Source organism: Pseudopipra pipra, chromosome 1 (assembly GCF_036250125.1).
Source record: "Pseudopipra pipra isolate bDixPip1 chromosome 1, bDixPip1.hap1, whole genome shotgun sequence".
Taxonomy (NCBI): domain Eukaryota; kingdom Metazoa; phylum Chordata; class Aves; order Passeriformes; family Pipridae; genus Pseudopipra; species Pseudopipra pipra.
The window spans coordinates 149,388,286-149,407,378 of record NC_087549.1 but is presented as its reverse complement, the minus strand read 5'-3'; the positions used below and the strand labels follow the sequence as shown (position 1 = coordinate 149,407,378).

Genomic DNA, 19,093 nt, shown 5'->3' with positions numbered 1-19,093 from the left:
AAAATCTTGGTCTTGCTTGCTTTAGTTCCATGAAAATCCATTATTTCCAATTATATCTGGGATATATCAAAGTCAAGTTCCTCTGCTGTGAGACTATCAGATTTTGGGATGAAATCCATCTGATTTCTACTCAGAACCTTGCTGAGACAGGCACACTCACATAATGGAATTAAACTTTCTTAGACCATTTTAAGTCTGAGCAAAACCCAACGGAGACATTCTTGTGTGATTTTGTCTAGCATCAAGCCACAACCTGTATGTTACATCCACAGATCATCGGTCTCCCTCACCAAAAAACAAGTCCTGAAGCTCCTGGCAAATACTCTTGCCTGCATCTCAGAAAGTATGACAGCCTGGGAATTCATAAGGCTTCCACTGTGATCTCTCCCATCAGCAAAGAATACGAGTTTCTCATATGAAAGGCTTGATGGTGGTGCTGAAAGATAGAGGGAGTGTATTCAAACAAGCAGGCTCCCGAATTTTCTATTCCGAGAACTATTATACCAGAATACCACTCCCAGCCTCTAGTTTACCTGACAACAGCACTGGGACAAGATTAAAATTTAATGTAAGTGGAAGAAACAAGGGCCTAGCACAGATCCAGGACAAGAGTCAGGCCCCGTTTCACACATCCCCATGGAGGATGTGCCCGTCCATCACCGAACACACTCGTAACCTGAGAGAGCCGCAGAATCCTTGAATCATCAACTGTAGGAACAGCTCACTGCCTGAAATATGTCATCAAAACCCAGCTACTTCTACACGTAACACAGAGGCACAGGGAAAAAGCCTCACCATTTTCTGAGAGCTCCATCTCAAACAACGTAGTTACAAGGGAAGAACCCCAACTTCACAGAGGTCCAACCTACAAAACTGCAAACATTTTGCAGCTTGCCATGGTTAGCCTCCCTCACTTCAGGGTCAAGATTAATGTTAATAGCAAAACAATGCAGCTCCGTAATTATAAAAGGAAATTTAGAAAGCAGTTCCTTCCAGTACTTCAGATTCTGGAATTATTCCCCACCTTAATGAACGTTAGCTCTATACAATGTTGCATTTCCCCCAAAAGAAATGCTCTTCCTTCCTACCACCTAAAAATTTGTCCTAAAACAACATTAGATTCTCTCTTACCCAGGGTTCAAGTAATATTCCTGCCATCAAAATACAAATAAAAAGCTTCCTCTAAGCCAAACTAAGTCCCCATCCTCCTAGACTTTAGGAGGCATAATTGGGCAAGTGGAGGACTCAGCCTAAATCTCACAGTTTAACTTACTTGCTTTTCTACCAGCTTTACAAGATGGAAGTAAAACCCCAATGACTCATTTCTACTGCCTGAACTTTTACATAACTATTTGCCTAGAAATGTAATGCTCCCGTATTTAAGAGGAGTAACTTCGCCATTTTAAAGTAAGAAATTCCTACCTAAGATGTAACACAGAATTGTCAAGGACAATGGAAGGAAAATTCCAGTAAACCAGATTTTTCGCCCCCCCCCCTTCTATGTTCATACAACTTATAGATGTCTTAATAAAACTGGTCCTGTCCCATCAAGCCTAATTCTGTACTAGTGCCAGAACACTTTATTTGAAGATATTCAGCAGTAAGTTGTAATAGCTTTTTGCCCATCTTTTCCATGTGAGTACTATTGCTCACATCACCTGCCAGACTGAAAACACGATACTCTTCCTCTGTGTTTCCTCAACTGATCACACACCCTACTACCATCTGATTTTTTGACTGCTGGTTGTCAATGTCAACACATGAAGGACTAAAGCTCAACAGTGCACGCTGGCAGCCACCACAGACTTCCAAAGGACAGAATTTCAAGTATTCTCCCTTCTCACTTACACTGCCCACTGCTTGTTCCCACCAGGGCTCAAAGAAAAAGAGAAGAGAAAGCATAACACACCTTACAGTGAACAGACCACAACAAGTGATGTAACACAGACTATGCAAACGGATCGATCTACTACTCACTGTTCTGCTTAAGGACTGGACAAACTCATCATTAAACAACCTGTTTCAAAGTCAGGCTGCAGTTATGCACAAAATCCAGGATAGAGCTCCACTTATTTAGCCTGGTGTTTTAAATCTTTTTAAAAAGCCTTTTTATAAGGGTTCTTTCTACCAAGTGCATAACACGAGACAGAAAACTGAGTTAGTCACTACCTAAACGTAAAAACCCCTTTCACAGCAGCACAGTATCTGTAGCATCTCCCATTTTTTCTCCCAGCCGCACATTGTCTTCTACATTGATCTTAGGCTTTTAAGTTTGATTGATTAGGCTGGATGGCTGTACTACGGGCTTGTTTCAGCATTCAGGTTTCTCAAAGCAGAGGGGAACATCTGAAACCGTTCTCCATCAAAGACAGCGTACGCAGGAGGCAAAAGGATTACACGTATGGGACAAAAAACCCTATCAGCTACTATAGGCTGATGCTGGAGGGTTCCAGGGTGTTCCTCGGTGGATCATCCCGTGCTGGATTGTGCCAGCAGCGCCAGGCAGGAGCGGGACAGCCCCTGTGGGACAGCCCGGGCCGACACGGCCCCGCAGTGCTGCTGCTGCGGGACAAATACCTCCAAGGGGGGAAAAAACAGCCCAGAAACCGGCACCAGAACGACCTGGTTTTCCCTCGTCGTTTCAAAAATCACAGAATCACCATTCAGGTTGGGAAAGACCCCTGACATCACCGAGCTCAACCCGTGACCCAAGAGCACCGTGCCAACCAGACCAGGGCACTCAGTGCCACGTTCAACCCGTCCTGAAACACCTCCAGGGATGGCGACTCCACCGCCTCCCTGGGCAGCCCGTTCTGATGCCTAATCACCTTTCTGTGAAGAAATTCCTCCTAGTGTCGAACCTCAACCTCCCCTGGTTTAGCTTAAGGCCATGTCCTCTCGTCCTGTCAGTGTTTGCCTGGAGGAAGCGCCCGACCCTCACCTGGATACACCCTCCTGTCAGGGGGTTGTAGAGAGCGATACGATCTCCCCTGAGCCTCCTTTCCTCCAGACTAAACAAACCCAGCCCCCTCAGCCGCCCCGCACAGCACACGCGCTCCAGATCCTTCCCGGCTCTCCGGACTCGCTCCACGGGGAGCGCCGCACGGAGCCGCATCCCAGCATCCCTAACCCGGCGGGGCAGGAACCCCCACCCACCCCAGTTTTCCAGGCTCCCTTCGAGGGGCGGGGGGGGGGGGAGCGAAACTTCCTATTAAGGGCAGGCGGCCGCGGGCCCGCAGCTCTGCGGCGCCGCCATGGCGGGGCCCTCCCTCCTCCCTCCTTCCCTTCCCTCCCTCCCTTCCCGGCCGCGGCTGCGCGCTCGGCCCGGCGGGAAGCGCCGCTGCCTCCGCTGCACCTGCCGCCGCCGCCGCCGCGGGGGAGGAGGGCGATGCGATGCGATGCGGCCCCGCACCCGCCGCGACACCCCCGCCCCGCCGCGCTCACCCACGCTCCGGTAGCCCAGGATCGCGATCTTGCGGGACTTGGACGGCGGCATCTTCTCCCCCGCCCGGCCCCGAACCACATCAAGGGCGGCGGCTGCGGCTCTGGAGGAGGAGGAGGAGGCGGCAGGCGGCGGCGCAGTCGGCGGCGGGCAGGGGCTGCGGGGTCCCGGGGCGCGGCGCCAGCGACATGCGGCGGTGGCGGCGGGAGCGGCCGGAGCGCGCGGCGGACGCGCGGCGCTGGCAGCGGCGGCGCCCGCACCACGTGACCTCCTTCCACCAGCGCCGCCGCCGCGCGCCCGGCCCCGCGCACGCACCTGCGCGTCACGGGGAACGGCCGCGCGCGGCGGCACCGCCCGGGGCGCGCCCCCTCCGCGCCCGCCCATTGGTGGCTGTGGCGGCGGCGGCGCGCGCGGATTGGCCGGGGCGCGGTGACGGACGGGCGGGAGGGGAGGGGGGAAGGGAGGGGGCGGAGCCGGGCGGGCCAAGGGCGCGCGGGGACGCGGGGGGGGGGAGAGGGGGGGAGCGCGTGAGGGCCCTGCGCGCGCGTGCGCGCGCGGCGCGAGGCGGTTGGTGCGTCCTGCGCGCGCCGCCCCGGGAGCGGCCCCAAACCCAAACCTGTGTCCGTCCTTATCCCCATCCCTGTGCCTGTCCCCGTTCCCATGCCTGTACCCATCTCTGTCCCCATTACTATCTCCATCCCTACCCCTGTGCCTGTCCCAGTCCTCGTTCCCCTTCCCGTCCCTATCCCCATCCCTATCGCTGTCCCCATCCCTATCCCTACCTCTCTGCTTGTCCTCATCGTAGCCCCGTCCCCATCCCTGTCCCCGTCCTTATCGCAATCCCGTCCCCATCCCAACCACATCCCCATCCCTATCCCTGTCCCAGTTCCCGTCCTCATCCCTATCCCCGTACCCGTCCCCTTCCCTATCCCTGTCCACATCCCCTTTCCCATTCCTGTCCCCGTCCCCATTCCCATCCTTGTCCTTTTCCCCGTCCCGTCCCTATCCCTGTCCCTATCCCCGTCCCCATCGCTGACCCCGCCCCATTCCAATTCCCGTCCCAATCCAGTCCCCATCCCTATCCTCAACTCTGTCCCTGTCCCCATCCCCGTTCCCATTACCGTCCCCATCCCCGACCCCGTCCTCATCTCCATCCCAGTCCCGTCCTCATCCCCGTGCCTGTCCCCATGCCGACACCGTCCCCATCTTTGTCCCCGTCCCTATCCCCATCCTCATCCCTGTCCCCATCCTAGGGGGCTCCTCTCCCGGGAATGGGATCAGGCGCTGCTCCTCCGTGCGCTTCGTTTCCCGGAGCCCCGCGGGCTCCAAGGATGCCGCCCGTCCCGGGAAGGGTGGCTCCCCATCCCGGGATTTGGCGTTTGTTTAAAACCATTGCGGTGCCTCCACAAAGCGTTCCCTGTGCACGCAGAGAATTTTGGGGGAACCATGTAATCCCAGCATAGATAAAGTGCTGGGAATGGCATATAAGGGAGGGGGGAGGAGGTGTTTGAGGGGTTGGGAGTGGTTAACTGTGAGATCCAAGCAGCGGAGAGTTTTTCACTTTGAAAAGAGGTGACTATAGCACTTAATGGATGTAGAATTTACGGGAGAAAGACACAGTGAACGGTGAAGTTGTCTTTTCCTCCCTCTGCTTCTGATTTTGAACACTTTTGGTAAATATGCACCCTTTCCACATTTTCTTGAAAAATGAACAATAGTTAGAAGTAATTTTCTTTATGGGCAGCTTCTCCTTTTTGGGGTACAGTGGTACTTAACATGCAACTATGCCAGGGTACAGCTAAAACAGCCTAACAGCTGGATGATGTTCAGGGAGATGGATTGGCTTCTCCCTGATCCTAACCACCCATTCCCAGTACTAGTGTTCTCATCTAACCTGCTGAGAGGGCAGGGAACTAAAGCAAAAGAAAGCCATTTGTACACAAAAGTGACTTGCTTCTGAAGGATCAGACAGGCTTTTAGGAGATACCTACATTTTTTGGGATAGCGTAATTATACCCTTCATGTCCTGGATTATGGGGTTTTACAGGATAAGTGCTGGTAACCTGCGAGACAGCAGGGATAACAGCCTTCAGTGAATAGGGACATGATGGAAGGCTAGTTATTTCATGAGAAAACATGGGGTTTATGTACTTTGTCAGTGATGTCTGCGGTGGATGTAACTCTGTGTGCTCCTCCATGTCCAGCCTCTCTGCAGTAGATTCCCACTTCATCACAGACCTAGAGCATCCCACCGTAGGGATTGCTGCAATCCCATGATATGGTGGGATTTGGTGGGCCAGCAGAAAAAGAGTAGCCTATGGAAATCCAGCTTTTGTGAACAGGGATACTGTTCAAAGCTCTCCAGGAGGTGCAGAGGGAAAGCCCTGCCTGATGTACATCACCACATCCCTTTTTGCTTTGTGTGTTTTAAAAGACAGAAGTGTTTATAAAGGACAAGAATTGCAGCACCCATAATCCCGCAGGACCATCCCTTGTGTAGCCCTGCAGCTGTGCCATCATCTTTGCACTCACTCCCTCTGGAATGTGAGTCCAAAATTTGGGCTATTTACTGAGCCAGAGGACTGAGAGAACTGAGATAAGAATTACGTTCCAATGACATACATGGATTTGGAAAAATAGGTGAAGTTTGTAGTAGTTCCATCTCCTTACAGTTATTACTTGCCTGTAGTATTTTGGCACTGTGCTTTTTACTCTGGTGAAACATAATTTGCATTTTCAGAATATACATTCATACCCCTCCATGCTGGTGAGCATCAGTATTTTTTTTGTTTGTAAGAGTTTCTGGTTTTGCTCCTTCCATGACACCCCACTTCTTTTGATGAGGTCTCTCCCCTTACTCTCTTTTTCTTATCCCATTCACCTTTTGGACCCTTGTCTATTTATCCATCTTGTTTCTGTTAACCTGCACCTGCTCCCTCTGTGTTCATTTGGGGGAGTTCACTACTGCAGGGTTTCCACTCCCCCTGCCTTTATTGGCTTTATTTCTTGCCTCAGATTGCAATGGAGTTGTCTCACCTTAGGATAACGCCTTGCTTGTCAGCCTGTGCTGCAGCAGGAACACAGAACTCATCCTTTCTGGGCATGGGTTTGTTTTAAATTTGAAGACAACCTTTTAACTTTCTTTTCTTCCACTGTTTCTTTGCAAGGAACTGGCTAACAATCCTTACTCCATCAGAATCACGCAAATGCTTTGTTCTATCTTGACTGTGACACTCAAATACAGGCAGATATAGAGTTTTCAGGGAACTGGTTTGTTTTTCCATGCTCTAGGACTGGGTGACACTGCTGATGGCCTTTGGGAGCACTCTGGGACACAGCTACTCAAGCAGCAGCTTAAGCAAAGACGAGAGGATCTGGATCATAGTAAGGCTGTTGTTGCATTTCTCCTGCCCAGGTGAAGCTTAAACAATTCCTGGAGTGCTCTGGTGTAGAGGGAGAGTGCACCTGTGGCTGAGAATGTCTAATCCAGGTATTTTGCATTATTTGAACTCTTACTGTTTATATATTTAGGGCTGAGCAGCCTCACACACTAAGTGGCCCTTCGCTGAAATTCCCTCCCCCTATAACAATCCAAGTGTGATGTTCAGGCTCTGTTTTCCCAGTGCAGCATTCCATAGCATCAGGACCATTAGGGATTAGGTCTTTTGCCTGTACATTCCCTGGTCCTGCTGTAGCCTCTTCGTGCCTGTAGTGTTTGCAAGTTGTGTGAACTACAAAGGAGTTCAGAGAACTTTGGGACAAAGTGACGTGTGCTGTGCACTGCCTGCACTCCAGGCCTTTACCAGATACTCCTTCAAATCAAACATAGCCTTTGGATCAGTTCAGATGATAAATGGCATTAATGTTGTTGTAAATGAGCCAACAATATGGTCAGTGAATGCAACACAGCAGGTATGGCCACAGGTCTGAAAGAGGAGATACCACAAGGGAGAACTGCAAGAACCGTCTGCAGGAACAAGGTGTTGAGGGAGGCTGGAAAAAAGGAACATGACTTTCTTTTGTTTCCTATGTCTGCTGTTCCATGATGGAGGAAAAACCACGATGAATTTCATGTAGCAAACTCAACAGTCAAGTATTTTTATGCTAATCAAACACCCAGCTACTCATCTCCCAAATGCAGAACAGCTCTGACTTGTACCTTCAATTCCTGTAACAGCAATTATCAGCACAATTACCTGCTCTGTCCTTCAGCAAACCAGGACCTTCACGAGGAGGTTTTTTGAAGTGTGTCCAGTGTTTGCGCTGGGCGTGCTCCCACAGGCACAGCACAGCCCTTGCGGCCTGCAGAGGTTCAGTCCAGCCTTACACTTGTTCCTGCCCCTCCTGCCTTTTCCATCACCATACTTTCCAGTATTCAGATGGAAACACTGGCAAAATGTTAGTAGAAGCAAATTAAGGAACAAATTCAGTTCACAGGGGCTACTGACACTGATGCCGTACAGGTCCTGGTGTGCAGCTGGCAGGGACACGTTCCATACTTTCTGAAGGAATAAGTTTGATGTATGAGTACAGGTCACCTTTTCCCATTCACTTCAGCAGGAACAGGTCTGACTGCAAGCACCAGAAAACAAATGGGTACTAAGAAAGTGACTTTCAAAACCACATTTAAATTAAGACCTGAAGTGAAGAGCAAAGAGCAGTGTCTGCAGAACATTCTTTTTGCATAAATACATTATGTGGGTACAAGGGTAATATTAAATTATTCAGAATGGCATTTTCCTCTGGAAATTACCCTTAATAAGTGTTCAATATGGGTGAAAGTTCACAGATACTTTGGAAGTAAACTGGTTATTCTAAAGCTGACTGGAGAGCTCAGTGTGAGCAGTTACAGAGCCTGCCGTGAGACAGGATTAAACACACGTGGTTTCACTGCTGCTTGGACCAAAACTCCAACTTACCCTATGGTCCCTCTGAAAATGGCAAGGAGTGTTCTCAGTGTGCAGTCTTGGAACCACTTCAGTCAGATTCCTCCTGTCTGTCATGAGGACAAGAGCTCAGGCCTCACAAAGAGAGGCTGGTTCTTTCTGTGTTACCCAAACGTTCCCAGCAGAACAGTATTCCTTAGAAAAAGGAGATGAATAGGCCTCGGATACACAATGATTGGAGTTCAGTTCAGTAAATAGCAAATATTGTCTGATCTTGGACCTTTTAACTGAAGCATTACAAAAGTATAACAGGAAAATGTTTTCATCAGTCAAGTGATCAATGCCAACAAAGGGTCATTTTTCCTCAGTTATTTCAGAGCATCTCTAGATACTGAAAAATACTGAGGGCTGAAGTCTACTAAGAAACATTTTCTTACACCTAAAGAGTTAAAAATATCCAGAGTAGGTAAAAACCCTTCCCAGACCAAGGAGCCCTTCAGAATAATTATCTTTCACAAACAGCTCTTGCTGGGCAAGGAAATGCACAGGGAAGCACAGGAATCGATGATGTGTTTTACAGTTCTGCTGATTAAAATAGAATCTATTTCTTCGTCTGCCCTATTGAACAGGCTTTCAGGAGTCATGGGGGACAGTTCTGCCACCTCCATCTGCAGCATGGTCCTGTCTGTGGAAAGAAAGGGAGCACCTGGAGCTGTCGCAGTGGTCTCAGATCTATAGGTACTGCTTGCTGCCTGTCCAGAGGGAAAAATGTGCAAGAACTGGAGTTTAATGACATTTTATTAACTCTTTTCCATGGCTGGGGCCTCTCACAAGCCACGTGAAGAGTCCTGGACCGAAGCTTTAGTTGCGCTGTCCCTTTAATCTGGAATATGCAGCAGCACTGCTGAGTCACCCCTCCGTTCTCTACCCTCATTTACTTACTCCTGCCCCTCCCTTATGCTGGAACAAGCATTTCTCTAGTTCTGTAGAAAACTGATCTGTATTAAAAACGACACGTTTTCTTTAGCTGTGTTTACTGCATCAGCACCAGCACTTGTGCCAGGACAAGCCGAGTGCCTTTTTGATAACACCGCTGTTTGTTCGTGCTTGCGGGGTCACACTGCGGTTCTGCTCCTCACAAATGCAGAGTTCAGCTCCCAATCCCAGAAGGTAAGGAGGGAAATTCTCCAAACACAGTTTTGTGTCACCGAGGAGGCTGATGTCCGTAATTTTGCTAGTCCTGTGTCCACAAGGTGCCAACAGCACTACTTGTAATAACGTTACAATAAGAAGTCTGTACATGTTTGTCTGAAAACTGCAAATTCATTCTGGCTTTCTGCTTACTGCTGCATGCAAAGCTGCCTGTGTGGAACAGGGCCAGAAGACTTTGTGCTACAAAATACATAAAAACAAGTACCTACCAGCTGTTCAACCCTTATCTTCAAAAATACCTTGAATACAGGGCTGAAGAATATGCTCATGCAAATAAGCGATAGAGAGATCTCGCGATCCATTTAGGCAACTCCCTGCCATCCCAGCTCCCAGAGGATGCTACAGTGCCTGTGCTGGGGCTGTATCCTGGCTTTTTACGTGGTTTGGGTGGCATTTGCAGGGAGCCCTGCTGCCCACTTACCCTTAATCAGTTATCTACCACAAATTATCCCCTCCACACACCCTAGGAAGAATGAGAGCCACTATTTTTAGTACCAATCACTCCATCTCCCACACAAGGATAATCAGAGATGTGCTGATGTCAGCTCTGATGGCAGCAACCACAGCACCAGACCCCGAGGTCGCTGCTCTTGGGCCAAAGCAGCTATTCCAATTCAGTACCATCAGGAATTGCAGGGAACAGAGTCAATATTTACCCAGTCAGAAAAGGTGTTGGAAGAGACTTGACAATGTTTTTCACAGAGAAAAAAAGTGAGATAAAGTCTAAGTGAACAGTTTCCATTGTGTACTACAGGAGTGTTTTTAGACATGAAAGGTACCTGCAAGAAGAAATTTTTCACATTTAGTTCAAAATTAAAGTTCTTATAGGAAAGGGGAATTGTTCTAAAGAAAGAGTTTTTCATTACTATTAAAACCCTCACATTTTATAAGCAAACTGAAAACAGTTCACCTTTTACCTCAATGTTTATAAATGGAAAAATAATGGATCCATTTACTGCATTATTCCATTGCAGTATTCAGGGTGGAAACACAGTACAAAAGTCCTGCCTGCATTACTCCATTAGCATAAACCAACTTTAAAGTCCAGGGAAAATAGGAGTGCCTCTAATAGTTTACACTAATCAAAATGCACGTACATTTACACATGTGAAAGAACTTGGCACGAACTGCTAAAACCAAACTGATGTTGTAGGGTTTAATTTCTTCCATCTACAAGAATCTACAGTTATAAAAGTCTCATCTTCAAACTTTACAGTACATTTACATTAGCAAATACCCCACAGCTCTCCTCATTGCTCCGCTTCTGTACAGATCATATACAATAAAAAGTTTTGGGTTTTTGTTGTACAAACATCATTTTACACTTTAATACAGATGAAAATATTGTCCTCTGGCACCTCATTTCCTCCGTGGTGCCTGTGTATGACAGTACAGATCACTTTCAATCCATGCTTCTGAAATCCTCAGCTCAAGTAACACGGACTGATCAACAGGCCACAGCTTCTGCAACTCTGAAGTTTTAAATAATGAGAAAAATCTCCCACTTGTTTGTATAACAATCAACAGTTTATTAATGGATATGGTGAAATTTTAGCTATCCACCAAAGATGTGTAAAAAATTGTCATGAAAGTAAAAATAAATAAAGCTGTTTTTAAATCAGTCTTGTTTTACATTTCAGTTCAGAATGCAACATTGAACACAAAACTGTCATTGAAGTTTTAAAGAAGTCTACCGATACCCAAATTACAGCTTTTATGACAAATCTAATGAGAACTGAAACTGATTTGGTTTTAGGTTTAAAGACTTTCACATTCAAATACAGTGTCTCGTTTAGCACAACACTTCCTTTGACAGTGATGGGCAACAGTGATGACATATTGCTGTATTTTGACATAAGGCACTATGATATGAATATGCCATACACTTGCCTTATGCCACATATATCCATTGCTGACCAGTGACTTCTGTCAAATACAAAATGAAAAAGTTTCAGAATACAGTGCATTTTAATGAAGGACATCATGTGAAGTCTTCCAGCAAATGTTTTGAAGACATTTTGAAATACGAGCCTACATTTTAACATAAGCTTTTGTCATGCTGCTTTTTTTTTTTTTGCGACATCACTGGGGGAAGAGACTCATCATCCGTCACTAAGTCCCAATACACATTCTCAACCATCCTGCTCTGTTCTATTGCAGTCACTGCTCTTGAGACAAACTTGACCCAGAAACTTTGTTCAAGTTCTCCTACAAACATGTACATTCACAGCAGTCATTCGCTCTCGTTCTCCTTCTGTTTGGCACCTGTGAACAGAAGAGGAAAGCAGGTGTGACTTCCTTTGGCTCGTAGCATGGGGCTTATGGAAAAGCACTGCTCACCCCAAATGCTGGAACTTCCCATGTCACCAAAATCTTAAGCCTGGATGTAGCATTTATAAAGAATATCCTGCAGGATTGCTGAATGCCAACACGAAACAGAGCCACGAAGGCCTTGAGACCGTCATTGCTTCTGACTTCATTGGTAAGTCCAAGTAACTCTTCTGGGAGGTGACTCCAAGTGCATTTGAAGACTCTCCCCAGCACAAAAAAAAGTAGTTTAAAACCCCCCAAAGAAAAAGCCACAGCCCAAACCTGTCCCTCAGCTTAGAGCCAAGCTTATCACCATAATAGCCCTAAAAAATGAAGCCCTGCTTGAGCATAAACTGTATAACAATTCAGTTTGAGTACACTGTGTTGATGGGCCCATTTTTCCTGGCTCAGAGGCAGATTTTGCTGACAGCAGGGATCCAGGAGACCTGTTCAGCAGGAATGTACAGCACCTCACCTCTTCCCCAGGTACTCAAACCATGCTGGGCAATGACTGAACTCCATGGTGAGCTTGGCTTCAGCATCCAACACTAGAGAGCAAGAATTTCTTGCCAGCAACTTGGAGTTGCTACTTGTAATGTATAATCAAACACTGAAAGATTCATTAAATACATCCAGTATTCACATCACAACTGGCAATTTTTTTTCCCTGACATAGGCTGGTCTAAATTCCTGCCAGCCAATAAATTTTCCTTTCCAGTTTCTGAAGAGAAATTAACACTTTTAGGGCATGATTTATTAGGTATGCTTACACATCCACTTTAAGAGCTAAATCACACTCCAAACTCTAAAAACTAGATTTACATTGCAGACATCCCCTCTTCATGAGACACATCACAGTCTAAAATTGGGCAGTTGCCTGTGGAAATGCAATCTAATGCCTATACCTCCTCCCAAAAAATGCCTTCCCTAACCTCCTCTCTTCCATGGCATAACCCTGCCCTCTCTGTTGTTCTAACCCCTGTGCAGTACCCCCATACCAGACTGTTCTGTGAGCCAGCTCAGGGTGCCAAGCTGACAAAACTGCAGCTTTTTTTGCTGGCTCAGTTTCCTGTTGGATCAATGAGTCACAGCAGCTCAGAGATCTCAGAGTGTGGTGCTGCCACCTGTTAACACCAGCAGTGCATAGCCCACAGTCTGGGAGCAGGAACTGTCCTTTTCAATTAACTACAGAGCACTTCTACATCAGTTCAGAGTTGCAATGTAGGTGTCCATGTAATTCCAGTATAACAAAGCTCCTTGTTTGTCAATATCCAGATGCATCTTTTCTGCCTAATTTTTGCTCTAATTAAGTTCAACTCTCCTTGGATCCTTCTGCCCTCCAGTCATGGAGGAAACTCCCTTCTCTGCCTGGAGAGACACCAGCTGCCTGTCTTTATATCTCCCTCTTGAAGAGACAGACACCCCTCCATTCTCTCTCTAGGACATGATTCCATTTGATCCAGACCTTTGGGCTGATTTCTCATCCTCAGCAGTACCTTCCACAGAGAGCTGGGTTACTTGCTCTCCGAGGTTATTAAAAGAAAGCAAATGCACTGACATAATACCTCCAGCAGTGTAAGTAATTACTTCTTTTAAGAGGAAAAATCTTACTATTTAACAAGCTACATTAGCTTTTTTTTTTTAAACCTACAGAGAAAAAACACTTTAACATAATTATGTTATCTACCAGGGCAGATAAGAGATCCCAGTTAAGCTCACATTCAGACTTTCTTATTTGAAGGACACATACAGCTCCATTTATTTAGTCTGATTTTTTTTTTTGAACCAAAATCGTAATCCTCAAGACATTTTTTGTCTTCCTCACAAAGCCAAAAGATGGCTTTGCTTTAGTTCTTGTGACACTGAAGTCATTATGTGGCCAAAGTGAAGTTACAATTAAGAACATAAAGCAGGTTAGGAACTCTGGCAAAATTTAAAACCAAACCCAAACAAAAACCAACTAAATGAGCCCCCCCCCCCGAACCAAGATAAAAGTAGCAGAAATAAACCTGTATCTCTGCCCCAAGTTGAGCCAACCAAACCACCCAGCACAGCTGAACAACTGAAGGGCTCTGAGGGGGTGTTTTTGCAGACTTCATGGAAAACACGGCTGCATCCATACAAGGAGCACTTGGCCAGAGTACAGAAGCTCAGGAAGGTGGGGAAGGCACCCTGTTGAAGATATTGTCTGTATCATGGAATCATGGAATCACAGAATGGTCTGGGTTGGAAAGGGCCTTAAATATCATCCAGTTCCAACCCCCTGCCATGGGCAGAGACACCTTCCACTAGACCATGCTGCTCAGAGCCCCATCCAACCTGGCCTCGAACACTTCCATGGACAGAGCATCCACAGCTGCTGTGGGAAACCTGTGCCAGGGCCTCACCACACTCACAGTAAAGAATTTCTTCCTAATATATTTCAACTTCATCCTACTAAAACATTAATCAAGACCTTTTTTTTTTTTTCCTCTAAAAAGACGATACATGAACAACAGGGACATTCATAAAGCTTCTGCATGCCATCCTCAGTGAGCAGGAGACTGACAGTTAATACTTTGTCAGCTTTTCCCTGAAGAGAAATCATTAATGTATTTAAGAACTATGACACAACAGTTACAGAAGTTGAAGATCAATGTCTTCGTCAAATAAATTAAAGCCAGCGGGGTGTACACACTACCAAAGCCTTATGACAAAGGTCAGAGGGCAGATAGATCCATACCTGCAGGTGTGAGTACCAAAGCCTGTAGGATGTCAGAAAGGGAGATGATACCCACAATGCTATCGGCTTCATTCACTACCACCAGACGATGAACCTGCCAGCAGGGAAGAGAGCTTGAGATACATGTACCTGACTTAAAGTAATAGCCAAAGCAAAGAAAAAAACAAACAAACAAAAAAAAACCCCTAAAGTAAAGCAGTACCAAGACAAGTAGAAAAAAAACCCAACCCCAAATGGTTCAAAATGTTAGCAATACCAATTCCTTCCTTCATGGCAAAACAAACATGCTTGCCCTACATAAATGAAAACAGTGCATGTTTAAAAAGCACACAGCTGTATCACATGGAAACAAAATCAGATAAACTGACAGGTAAGTCAAGATCTAGGTCTTGAAAACACTTCTGCTCTCAAAAAGTGGCACTCTCATCAAGCACTTTTCCCCAGCTTACAGGCTTTGCCCAACTCAGCCTGTGATCTCAAAAAATAAAATACAGTAATAAAATGAGGCTTCCTTCTGAAAAATAGTTTCTGTCTTTCTCAGTAGAGAGAGGCACAGCACTAAAATTTGTTGCCTGAGTTGGTTTAAACTTAATTTTTCTCATAGGGCTACACAATTGAAACTGAGAGCCAGACTGGTTTTAAAGGAATTTATTTTCAACAGATTGTGACAAAACTTCTGTCCCAACTGTAGGGAAAGTAGGTGGATACTCCTGTATCCTGAGGCTTATCCTGAGAACAGGCCACAGCAGTGAAAGGCCACTGCAGAACCAGGAGAGTGCCCTAATTCCAGTCCTGGCACCAGAGCCTGCTGCAACTGGGCACGGCGTTGTACAACCTAAACATCACAGCTGAACCAGCTCCTAAGTAAGAGATCCTAAAAAAAGTCTGAAGTTGAGAGCCTACTACATGTTTCCTGTTACCCAAGTGAATTATCTCTCTTCACTATTAAGCTGAGAGAAAATATTATTGTGTTTTCTTTTTTGATAAACAAAGTTGGTGATATTGTAGATGCGTTTATTAATTTTTGTATATGCATGTATTTAATAATTTTATTCCTGTCTTGGTGTAATGAATTCAAGAAAAAGGGACAATGTAATTGTTTAATTTCTTTAATTTCCAGTAAGACCAAGCACTTGTCTGGCAGCTAAAATTAGCTTGTAGTTTTGACTGACTCATTTTTACATGTAATCTCACTGTGTTTAGACTGAACCAGAGGGTAGGAGTTGTTCTTCAAACCCAAACATGTAAAGCTTCTTAAGATAGTAATAAAATAATCCAAAATTGAAATCTGTATATCAGCAAAGCTAAAATTATTCCCTTTCAGGAGGAAGCTCAAGCAAATGCAGAAAGCTACAAGTAAAAATGGCCTAATGGACGTTCTAAGTGGCTGTAACAAAGTGGAAGTTTTCCTCATATCAATTACATGTCTGGTTACAGCCCTGAAGATGGAAAAATAAACAAATCTTGTAATTGAAGAACTTAAAGTATATAAATATTGCTGATGACATCTCAGAGACAACTGAAACTGGTAATACAGGGGAGGAAGACCCATATACTTATTCACCTCCATGAATAAGAAAGTTTCCAGTAGTAACAAGAAAGATAAACAGCACCAAAAGAGTGGATAGCACAGATAAATAGTTTACAAGAGCAGTTACCGAAGACTTCTTACAAGCATTTATTTTCTGGACCTGTTTCCCAGCATTTCCATGAGAGCAGTGCAGGATTCCATATGCATCAACTAATTGTACCCAACAAATTCCCAGAGCCAAGCTATAAACTGGAGTTTAACACATTATTTGTCTGCAAAACTTATGGCAGGGTTGGAAGAAACTTGTTTCCTCCAAAAACGCTTTGCATTCAGTTCAGGTAATGTAAAAAAAAGAAATGCAAATAGCTGAATATTATTACAGATACACTGTAAAATACTTTGCACATCCCCATAGGCATCTAAGTCTGTAAAGCAAACTGACATCTATCACATGCAGTTATTAAAAAAAACAAACAACTTTCACCGGTAATCATAACAATTTAGAAAGGATAAATTTTTACTATTTATTAGTTTAGTAATACAACTTTTAACTTCTAGTGAAGGGACTCACCTCAGCCTTCACTATTCTATCCACAATGGTCTCCAGTGTTTCCAGCATACTACACTTTACAACACCTTCAAAATACTGAGAGCGGTGCTGTAGGGCTTGTGTCACCGTGATATCTAGGTTATTATACGTTTTTTCAGCAGCAAGATTCTGGAAAAAAACAAACCCAAGGCCCATCAGGCACCTCAGCACTTAGTAATAAAGTACTCAGTAAAGTAAATATTTTGGCGTCAAGTAGATACACATTTCTAAAGTAAATTGAGTCTCTTCCAAGTCATATATTACACAAAGCAGATGCTTTTTGGCTTCAGTTTCTGGGAACTGTCAAGCATGCAATTATGGTAAACAACGTATGACAGACTGGATTAATTGATAAAACTGTTTGGTGATAGCCATTAGGCCAATGAAAACCTCCTTACTGTGCTATCTGGTCTTTGGCTTGGTGTCACTCACCCTGCTTTTGCCATGAGTAGAAAATGTAAAGGTGAATTTTTTTAGATTTTAGCCTACACAGAATATACAGGAGGTTTTTGTTGCTTATTCTTCACACGACAGGGGAAGAAACCAACTGCTCTGAACACCACCCATGGCATAGATCTTAGTGACTGAGATCTAAGAGAGCAAATTAATTCTTCACCTTTCTAATTTACGGGCTCAAACTCCCTCTCCTGGACTCAGCTGGCACTGTCACTCGATGACAATTTGTGTGCCTGGGTGTATTTTAATAAGTACTATAAGAATAATATAAACGAAAACCCATCACCACCACTAAAAGTAAGAGGTTAAAAGAACCTGAAAGCTGACATTCTCAACTCTCATTTTAAGAACAGGACCATGCCTGCAGTGAGAGAACTCTGTCCAGACCTGCAAAAGCTTTCTGTGTAGGTGAGACCATAGTGGTATTTTGCTACCGTTGGCACACCCTGGCCTACTGATTTTGCTACTGAGGCACTGGAGGAAGAACAAAGAGAGACCTTTAAAATGAAAACACTGGACCAAGCAATAAAATTGAATTAATTTTTGGCTAGAATATACTGTGATTGGTCAAATTTCTTGATTGAATTACACTGAGCATGACAAGACAGGTTTGAGATGCCCATGAAGATAAAAGCAGTTTTGGTTAACTCATTTAACTAAGTCCTAATGAAGGACATTGGGAAAACTTAAAAAGCCTCTGCAAACTGAAGTTACCCTACATACAATAACTAGTGTAATATAAAGCTGTTTTGTAGCATGGGGTTTTTTTTTCCTGATCCCTAAACACATTTCTTCCAAAGATATGATCCAACATATCTAAAAATCCTATTAATTTTTGTTGCCTCATCACTTAAAATGAGAAAAGAAGTGAAAAACATAGGGAACCCTCTTACTTTTGGTGTCTTTCTGAAAAAGAATGGGAAATAAGGGAAACATGTCCTGCCTCAAAGTGTAACACAGTTACAAAATAAACTGAACCGCTGAACCCACCAACTGTGAAATTTCATTGTCTTTGAAATGTCAGATTGTCCTCTCTACAGCTACTGCCTATTCCCTGACCAGCTTTTATGGCAGAACAGGATCTTACACAGCAGAGAATCCCAAAGAACAAAGACAAATGCCAAGAAATGACAGGTAAGAGCAGTGACATCACGAAGTTTTCAGTATTAAGAGCACCGTTTGCAGCCAGAGATATTTATAAGCTTAAAGCATTTCCATTTGGGACTATTGTCCATATTACTGAAGGCATTCTAGGCAACGTTTCAGATATCTGGATTCTTCATTAGCTCAGCTGGTTGGTGGAATAGGCAACCTGGGCACTGAAATCCCTAAAAAATAATGTAGCTGTCAGATGCTGCAATTACAAGGCAGGTGCAAACAGATGGGAGGGGACAGGGGTAAAAAAGAAATAAACATATTTTTCAAGTTTCCGAAAGCCATGAGAATAGAAGAGCTCTTGCTCTCCAAGGCTGGCAAACCATGGCATGAATCTGACTATGCTGCTGCAGTACTGAGGGAAAGCCAGAAACAGAGTCCTGGATTAGATCTAAACCAGAAGGAATACAGATGCAATGTTCTGGAGTCAGAAACCCACAAAGGAGTGGGCCAAGTAGCTTTTAGCTCACTGAGAAAGTCAAGCTGTGCAAAGTGCTCAAACTGCACAGAGAAATCTGCATTCTCTTTGAAAACAGACTGCGGAATGGCAGCAGCTGGAAAAAGAAAATCCTTGCTCAAAAATAGAAACAAACACAAAAAGAACAGAACAGTTGTAAGGGACCTACAACGACCCTCTGGTCCAATGGCCTGACACTTCAGGGAGGATCAAAAGCTGAAGCATATTATTAAGTCCCAAGGCCTTCTTAACATTGCCAGGACTGGGGCATCGACCACCTCATAGCAAACCTCTCCCAGTGTTCAACCACCCTCTTGGTAAAGAAATGCTTCC

At 45.0% G+C, this 19,093-nt stretch overlaps 2 protein-coding genes and 1 long non-coding RNA gene across 4 annotated transcripts in view; 1 reads left to right on the top strand and 2 right to left on the bottom strand.

Moving 5' to 3' along the window:
* RHEB (Ras homolog, mTORC1 binding) overlaps positions 1–3,830 on the bottom strand; it is a 38,783-nt gene extending 34,953 nt beyond the window's left edge. For both annotated transcript variants that reach the window (XM_064638712.1, XM_064638720.1), the window contains exon 1: positions 3,445–3,830. In XM_064638712.1, coding sequence (XP_064494782.1) covers positions 3,445–3,826 — 382 coding nt within the window. In that variant the 5' untranslated portion in view covers positions 3,827–3,830. The remainder of the gene's footprint in view (positions 1–3,444) is intronic.
* Positions 3,831–3,952: 122 nt separating this feature from the next.
* LOC135404069 (uncharacterized) lies at positions 3,953–9,354 on the top strand. The gene is made up of 2 exons (XR_010425579.1): positions 3,953–6,932; positions 8,958–9,354. It is a non-coding gene; the product is annotated as an uncharacterized LOC135404069 (long non-coding RNA).
* A 1,328-nt stretch (positions 9,355–10,682) lies between these two features.
* PRKAG2 (protein kinase AMP-activated non-catalytic subunit gamma 2) overlaps positions 10,683–19,093 on the bottom strand; it is a 48,766-nt gene continuing 40,355 nt past the window's right edge. The window contains exons 10-12 of the mRNA XM_064638595.1: positions 16,675–16,821; positions 14,573–14,666; positions 10,683–11,805 (exon numbers count right to left, since the gene is read on the bottom strand). Coding sequence (XP_064494665.1) covers positions 11,774–11,805; positions 14,573–14,666; positions 16,675–16,821 — 273 coding nt within the window. The 3' untranslated portion in view covers positions 10,683–11,773. The remainder of the gene's footprint in view (positions 11,806–14,572; positions 14,667–16,674; positions 16,822–19,093) is intronic.